The following is a 9,052-nucleotide window of genomic DNA, read 5'->3' on the forward strand; positions in this document are numbered from 1 at the left end:
TCTGGTAAGTTTCTCTGAAATTCTACCTCAACTATGCCAAGAAATGTTGATGTAAATAATCCATAATCAAATCTATAAATCAAAATTGGAGTGAGTTTATTATGAGCCAACTTTTGAGACCATAGCCCGGGGACTTTCTTCCCCAAGGAAGGAAGGGCACCAAAGAAGTGGGGTGTACAGAGTGATTATATACTGTCCAAGAGCATGTATCACATAGGATTGCAATGTCCTGTTTACTATACCCACAAGATTGCCTGCTAGATTGCCCTGCCAGAATAGCTATTGATGGACATGAGCAAGTCTGCTATCTTAATGGGCGTGGCTGGTGCCAGGTCTGTCATCTCGAGCTGGGTGGTTACAGGATGAGTATAGCAATCAAATCCTAGCCTAGGGAGAAATGCTTACCCTTAAGGAAATGCCAATGTGGAGGAAGTTGTATTCTTATTTTAAGGGCACTTATTCTCTTTGGGACATGGCAAAGCAGATACAAAATGCATGTTGAAAGGCAACAGGCCCTGTTGGAAAAACAAACTCAGGCCGAATTAGTTAGGAAGCCCCAAATGGCTTCCTCATGTGATCCAATATATCCTATTGCTTGCCATTTATTTACCAAGGGTAAATGACATCATTAACTGTCACTCAGAAAGTCAATTCTATTGACTTGGTTCTCTTCCAACTCAGGCTTGCCCAGTCATTCATTCATTCATTCACTAAATATTTACTGTTTGTCTATTATATGCCAGGTACTATCCTAGGCACTGGGCATATAAAAATAAACGAAACAGACAAAAAATCCTGCAATCATGGAGTTTACATTCTAGAGGCCTCCTATCTCTGCTTGACATCACTCACCCAGCAGACTCATGAAAAGGTAGACAGAGTGCTATATCACCACAGGTAATTTTACCACTCAGGGATACTCTCCAGTTATTTTCTATCCCTTCATATACTCCCTAGAAGAATCCTATAGAGTCACTAAGTGAAATACAAAGCTATGGAGAAGAGTTTCTTAATAGAGTCATAACATCCTTTAAGAAACATTTTTGAAATGTGTGGTGGACTTTTGACTGTCACAAAGATCAGGCACCCTACTGGCCATTTAGTATGTAGCAGACAGGGATGAACATGGTTTGCAACCATGGGGCAGTCCCATCCGAAGAAAAATGTCCCACCCTCTACATCCACTGTCTTGATGGACAATTATACATTGAAAAAAGAAGTTCATAATTATGTGAGTTTGAAATTTACTCCACTTTACAAATAAACATAAAGTATTTTTTACAAGTTTTGCTATACATCAACTTGCCTAGGATTTCTAAATTGAACAAATGTTGTGATTTGTTTTGTTTGGAACTTTGTCAAGAAGTGTTCACCTTGTCAAAAAAATCTTATCACCAGTGTAAATGTCACTCTTGATATTTGGGTCACAAACACATTCATGATGATGTTACGTAGATATGTATCCATTTCACTAAGTATTCCAGCATTTACATATTTAAATTCACATTATTTTATAATAAATCCTATAATTATTACCATATGATAATTGTATTATGAACTACTTTTCTTTTTTATCACTTTTACATTAGATAGAATATTTTATATATGTATGCATAAATATGTTTGTAGGTAGATTATATTACCTATAAATTTCACCTTAGGACTATGAAGGAAGTATTAAAAGTGTATGTTATAAAGTGGAAGTTTTTGAATTGTGATAAAGTTGAGTACTATTACCATAGATGATATCAAATTGGGATAAGTGTCTTTTTAAGAATTGTACATGGCTAGTTATAAAAACTGGAAAATAATGCTAAGTTTCAGGTTTCTAGACCCCAAAAGACCTACAGTGATAGTCCATTTTTTTTTAATTTAGAATATTCAGATGGATTAATTTTTTTGGTCTCCATTCTGAAATTTCACCCTGATTCTCAATTTGGTTTTCTCCCTGGGATTTATGACAAATGTGCCAAAGGCTCCTGCACAGTAGCTGAGGGGAAAACTTTCTCTGTGATTATGGAGAAAAACTATGTAGGAGAGACAAAACTTTACCTTAGAGTTTTAAGCTGGTCTGAGATTAAATTGATATAAGACAGATTAATAGGACAAAAGCATACAAATTTATTTAATATAAGTATTATGTGACATGGAAGCCCTCATAAGGAAATGGAGTCTCAAAGACATGGAAAAACATAAATGTTTTTATACTAGGTTGAAGAAAGGGAAGCAATAGTTGAAAAGTAACTAAAACATATGGGGAGGCTAAAGGAAGATAAGAATTATTTTAAAGAGAAGAGCAAAGTTGAAGGACTCATGCTTTCCAATTACAAAACATACTACAAAGCTATAGTAATTGAAACAATTAAGACATTGGTGTATGGACAGACATTAAGATCAATGGAATAGAATGGAGAGTCCAGAAATAAACCCTTACATTTATGGATTTGATAGGTAGGGATAATGCCTCCCCAAAATGTCTATGTTTTAATCCCTGGAAACTGGGAATATGTTAGGTTATGTGGAAAATGAATGTTAAGGTTGCTATTCAGCTGACTTTAAAATAGATTATCATGGATTATCTCCTGGGCCCAATGTAATCACGAGAGTCCTTAAGATTTAAAAGAGAGGGAGAAGAGTTCAGAGTCAGAGGGACATGTGAGTATGGAAGAATGGTCATAGAGATACAATGGTGCTGGTTTTAAAGATGAAAAAGAGGGACCATGAACCAAGGAATGTGAGCAACCTCTAGAAGCAAGGAAATGGATTCTCTTTTAGAGCCTCCAGAAAGGAACACAGCCAGACCAACATTGTAATTTCAGCCCACTTGGATCCATGTTGGTCTTCTAATCTACAGAACTGTAAGATAATATATTTGTGTTGCTTTAAGCCACTAAGCATGCAATAATTTGTTACAGGGACAACAGGAAACTAAAACAATAGTCAACTATTTTTTGACAAGGATGCCAAGATAATTCATTGGGGAAAGAATAGTCTTTTTATGGTGTTATGACAACTGGATATTCATATGCCAAGGAATAAAGTTGGACCCCTACCTCAAACCATATACAAAAATAACTGAAAATAGGTCATAGACCTAATTGTAAGAGTTAAAACTATAAAAATACTAGAAGAAAACAAAACAAATCTTTGTGACCTAGAGTTACACAGTATTTTCTTGGATGAGACACAAGAGTAAGTAACAAAAAAAATAGATAAATTAGACTTTATCAAATTTAAAAGTTTTTGTATATCAATGAAGAAACAAAAAATTGATGAATTGGACTTTATCAAATTTAAAAGCTTTTGTACCTCAGTGAAGACAATGAAGAAAGCAAAAATGATCACCCAGATGACGGGATAAAATAATTGCAAGTCATATATCTAATAAAGGCTTGTATATATAATATACAAGAATCCTTACAATTCAGCAATAAGAAGACAAAAAACCTACTTAAAAAGTGGTACAAAGATTTGACTAGATATTTCTCCAATGAAGATAAACAAATAGACAATAAGTACATGAAAAGATGCTCAACATCATTAGTTATTAGGAAAACGTAAATCAAAATCACAGTATTATACCTCTTCACACCCAATAGGATTGTGACAATCAAGAAGAGAGAAAATAACTTGTGTTGGTGAGGGTAAGGAAAAATTGGAACTCTATACCTTGCTGTTGGGATTGAAAATTTTTACAGCTAATTTGGAAGACAGTTTGGCAGTTCCTCAAGATGTTGAATATAAATTCAACATGTGACTCAGTGATTCTATCTTACATATCCACACATGTAAATGAAAACATATGCCCATGCAGAACTTGTACAAGAATGTTCATAGCAGCTGTCAAGATGTAGAAGCAACAACGTGTCCATCAATTGATGAAATGGTGACCAAATATGTTATAACCATTTAAAAAATATTCACAATATAAAGGAATAAAGTAATGATATTTGCTAAAACATAGATGAAAAGGTTTAAAAAAAAGGAATTATTTTTACAAGGTCTGTTTGTGCAGAATTCTTTTGGTCTCAACTTCTTGTCCTTGAAATTAAGAATGTTTCTTTTCTCCTGGTACAGACAGGGCAGCTCTCACATGAGAGTTTTATCTCCTGTTTTCAGAAAGAAAGGGAGAGATCCAAGTGTCCTTTTTGTATCTGCTATTATTTCAAAAGCCATTAGCTCAAAATAATCCTTATACCAACACAGCATATTTTGGAGGGATACATTCTGCCACCTTTCAAATGTCACCACCTTCTAAACCATAAGAACTTTTCCAGTTATCATGGATTTTGAACATCTTTTCCATTTCTGGCTGGGAAATTAGAAAGGGATGTTTTCTCTCAGTGTCTAAATTTAATTACCTCTTCTCTCAGTTAGTTTTCACCCATCATCCAGTATTATGTTCTTAATATCATCTAACACTAAGTGAAAGTATTTTTATACTTGTTTATTTGTTATGTGTCCCTCCTTTCTAAATAAAAGCTACACAAAATAAGTGTCAGCCCTATCATCTTCACTGCTGTGTCCTAATGCCTAGACAGTACCTAGGGCTCAAGAAATATATTCTTTAAAAAATGAATAAACCACCGACAGCACTAAGGCTTTCATATTAGTAAAAGAATTTTATTGAAATGAATATATTGAGGCTCAGAAAACTCCCATTGCCTGTCCAAGTCAGGCAAGATTCCTGCTCAGATCTCCCTTACCCTAAAATCCACAGACTCAAAGAGAGAAAGCCCTCCTTTGGTATTGGTTGGGGAATTAGACTCTTCACTCTTCCACTTGTAGGTGAGCTCCCTTTAAGCCATGGAGAGGAGTAACCACACAGTGACAGAGTTCATCCTGCTGGGCTTCACAACAGACCTCATGATGCAGCTGGTCCTATTTGTGGTGTTCCTTGGTATGTACTCTGTGACTGTGGCAGGAAATACCACCCTCATAATGTTGATCTGTAATGACTCCCAGCTGCACACGCCCATGTATTTTTCCATTGGGAATCTGTCTTTTCTGGATCTCTGGTATTCCTCTGTCTACACCCCCAAGATCCTAATCACCTGCATCTCCGAAGATAAAAGCATCTCCTTTGCTGGTTGTGTAGCTCAGTTCTTCTTCTCTGCTGGGCTGGGTTTCAGTGAGTGTTACCTGTTGGTTGCCATGGCTTATGACCGCTATGTGGCCATCTCAAAGCCACTGCTTTATTCTCAGGCTATGTCCATAAAGCTATGTGTATTTTTAGTAGCAGCCTCATATTTTGGTGGTTTTATTAACTCTTCCATCATAACTGAAAGAACTTTTGCCTTGAATTTTTGTGGCGACAATGTCATTGATGACTTTTTCTGTGATGTCCCACCCTGCTGAAACTGGCATGTGATGTGAAAGAGAGCTACCAGGCTGTGCTGTACTTCCTCATGGCCTCCAACGTCATTACCCCCACTGCGCTGATACTGGCCTCCTACCTCTTCATCATCACCACCATCTTGAGGATCCGCTCCACCCAGGGTCGCCTCAAAGCCTTCTCCACATGCTCCTCCCACCTGATCTCTGTCATCTTGTACTATGGCTCCATTCTCTACATCTACTCTCGTCCACGTTCCAGCTATTCCCTTGAGAGGGACAAAGTGGTTTCCACATTTTATACTGTGCTGTTCCCCATGTTAAACCCCATGATCTACAGTTTGAGAAATAGAGATGTAAAAGAAGCTCTGAAAAAATTTTTCAGTTTAGCACAAGCTGAACTCTAAATTGACATAAATTTCTCAAATCAGTACTCAGTGAAAATGGAATTCTTCAGGGTAAGTTTGGAGAACTAGATTAAAAAAAAAAACATAAACATATTTTCCATTCAAAGAAATCCAATGAAAGAGACTTACTTCTTTGTGTTAGTTTGTTTTGCTTTTGTGACCAAACTGTAATCTAAACTATAGAATATGGAATCAATTTAATATTAATACAGGTTTTGAAAAGCAGCATTGGAGTTTAATACAAAATAGAAGAGTATATATTACTTTGGGATCAAAGGATCACAGTTTATTTTACTATCTATGCTGAGATTGACCCTTTTTTTTTTCCTCCCTACACGATGGGCATTATGGGAATGTGAAGTAAATGTTCTATGGATACTTGATTTGTAGAATACACCCCAAATCCTTATTGCCCAGTACACAGAAACTCCATCATAATGGAACAATAAGGAATGTTAAGAAATTTGTGATGAAAAGAGAGAGTAGTGACATGTTAGACAATAAATGAAGATGAAAAGAAAGTTCACAAACATCAGAGCTAATACAAGTGGTAAAGTGGCTGCCACTATTTGCTTTAACATTTTAATTTAAACACATTTTATAAATGTGCTCATTACACCAAGAGCTGCAATCTTTCAATAACAAATTCTAACTTCTTAGCCTCATGCTGCTTATTTGTCAAACGTGACTAATAATCCTTAATTTGTGGCATGGTTGTAAAGAGTATTGAATAAATAAATTAACTAAACCTGCCTCGTACTGACTATTGAGCTGTAAATTTCTTTCTAGTTAAAATCTTGGAAAAATAAAACAAGCATTGGGTCTAGAATATAGTGGAATTTTGTTTCTTGGTTTGTTGTTTTAGTTTGTACAGCTTGAGGTTGTTATTTTCCTTCATGGGGAATATGTAGCATTATAGAATGAGGGAGAGCATGGCAGAGTAGTCCTCTGTAGAAGAGATCACTCTTTTACAGTGATATAGAATCCTAAAGATACATCTAACACGGTGGATTTAGAAAGATGTTTTGATTGCTTTTATTTTCTTATAATTTAAACAAGTGAAACATTTTGAATAATATTAAACTGATGTAGAAGGCACAATGGTTACAAATATATATTCTATATACTCCATTAGAGCTTTATGAAAATATTACGGAGGAATTAAGAAAAATAAATGTTTATAAAATTTTGATTAAATTTCCAGCAGTTTAACCATTCCAAATCTTTTTCTCAACAAATACAGTTTGCTTGCAAGATCAAGGTCAAACTATGTGCATGAAACCATCCAATTTTATTTTCTCATTAAGAGACATCCCAAAGATAATCAAGATGATAAATTTTATGAAAATCAAGTACAGCAAAGAAGCAAAATACAATATTGTGGGACATCAAACAACTCAATAGTATAAGTTTAAATTTGTTTAATCACAATAAAATAATAATAAACAAAAAATGGTTTGATCAATGTGTCATTGTTTTACATATAACTGATTGAACATACTTGAAAAATCACAATGTTTACAAATTATCTATAAGAAAATAATTTGGAAAATACAATAAGACCATTCTGCAAAAAGATAACCTTCATCTCTGTGGCCTTATGATCTGAGTTGCTTTCCAGAAGGCCAATTTGACATCTTTGTTTCTCAGGCTATAGATGAGAGGGTTGAGCAGTGGATTGACCACAGTGTAGAACAGAGAAGCCACTTTGTCTCTCCCCAGAAAGTAGGTGGAACTTGGCCTTGAATACGTAAAGAGTAAGGATCCATAGAAGAGCATGACTGAGGTTAGATGAGATGCACAGGTGGAGAAGGCCTTGTGCCTTCCTGAGGCTGAACGGATCCTCAGGATAGCCAGCACGATTTTGAAATAGGAAATCAGGATGGCAAGAATGCTGGAGAGGACAGTGAATCCCACCATACCTAGGAGGAGTTTTTCATAGACCTGGGTGTCTGTACAAGACATTTTTACCAATGGTGGTACATCACAAAAATAGTGGTCAATAATATTTCTACCACAGAAACTCAGGCGGAAAGTGTTGGCAGTATGGGCTACAGCATTCAAGAACCCCCCTATGTAGGAGGCAGCAACAAGTCGAGTACAGAGAGAACTGGACATAGTACTTGAATAAAGTAATGGATTACAGATGGCCACGTGGCGGTCATAGGCCATGGCTGCTAGGAGATAGCACTCAGTGTAGGTTACAGCACAGGAAAAGAAAAACTGGGCTCCACATCCAGCCAAGGAAATGCGCTTGTCTTCTGAGACACAAGTGGCCAGGATTTTGGGAGTATACACAGAGGTGTACCAGAAATCCAAAAAAGAAAGATTGCCAATGAAAAAGTACATAGGCGTGTGCAGGCGGGAATCAATACGGATTAAGATAACCAGGGTCATGTTCCCTGACAAGGTTATCAAATAGAGCATCAGAAATATTCCAAACAGAATCAGCTGCCATCGGGGGTCTGTTGAGAAGCCCAGCAAGATGAATTCAGTCAGGGTGGTGTGATTTCCGACTTCCATGTCCACAGAGAAACAAGCCTAATAACAGTTACGAGAAAAAAATGTTTAATGATTTTGCTATTGAAAGAAATAAACAAAGGTATCAATTAAGTCAGCAGTTACTTGAGGCTTATGGACTTTTATCCTTTAGTATCTAGAATGATATAATTTCAGTCTGAGATTTGGGAAATCACAGGTATTGGAGTAGAATCTGATTTTGAAATTGAGCTTTCACTTAATAATTGTTTAATGTAGGGAAATACCATAATTCTCACAAAACAGATGAGAAAAATGATGACTCCTAACATGTTGTCAGATTGAATGAAGAAGAAATGCATGAAAAATACCCTGCCTGATGTTCAGTACATAGTGAGCAATCAGAAAATTTCAGTATCTTACGTATGTTACTAAGAACTTATGTATCAGGCATTGTGCTGATAGTTATACAGAAACAGGTATACTGTCCTATTCCTGCCACTATTAGTACAAATAGAATAAATAAAAAAATGTTACTCACTGTGTGACGGTTAGTACTCTGAGTCCTATACTTAACCCACTTAATCCTTACCACAACTTTATAAGGTAGGTATCGTTATGATTCCCATGTAGTTAGGAAACATTTCCAATGGCACAGAACTGTTCAACAGCAGAACCAGTATTTGAACCCAGAATTTTCTTTATCAAGGGTATATGCTCTCAACCGTAAAGCCTTTTATAGGTGAATTGTTTCTCTCTTGTTCTCCTAGCTAAGGCAATGCTATAATCCTCTGACAACCTGAATTTCCTTACCTATTAAAAAGAGCTTTAAA

The 9,052-nt window shown here is 36.0% G+C and overlaps 2 protein-coding genes across 2 annotated transcripts; one reads left to right on the top strand and one right to left on the bottom strand.

Annotated features, from left to right (window-relative positions):
* Nucleotides 1-4,806: 4,806 nt before the first annotated feature.
* On the top strand, nucleotides 4,807-5,741 carry LOC131395665 (olfactory receptor 9G19-like). The gene is given in 2 exon segments (XM_058527512.1): nucleotides 4,807-5,350; nucleotides 5,353-5,741. Coding segments are annotated over 2 exon segments (933 nt in total).
* Nucleotides 5,742-7,325: 1,584 nt separating this feature from the next.
* LOC131395666 (olfactory receptor 9G4-like) lies at nucleotides 7,326-8,267 on the bottom strand. The gene has a single exon (XM_058527513.1). The coding sequence runs from the start codon at nucleotides 8,262-8,264 to the stop codon at nucleotides 7,326-7,328; it is 939 nt and encodes a 312-aa protein (XP_058383496.1). The 5' UTR covers nucleotides 8,265-8,267.
* Nucleotides 8,268-9,052: the final 785 nt, after the last annotated feature.

This window comes from Diceros bicornis, chromosome 31 (genome assembly GCF_020826845.1).
Source record: "Diceros bicornis minor isolate mBicDic1 chromosome 31, mDicBic1.mat.cur, whole genome shotgun sequence".
Classification (NCBI taxonomy): Eukaryota; Metazoa; Chordata; class Mammalia; order Perissodactyla; family Rhinocerotidae; genus Diceros; species Diceros bicornis.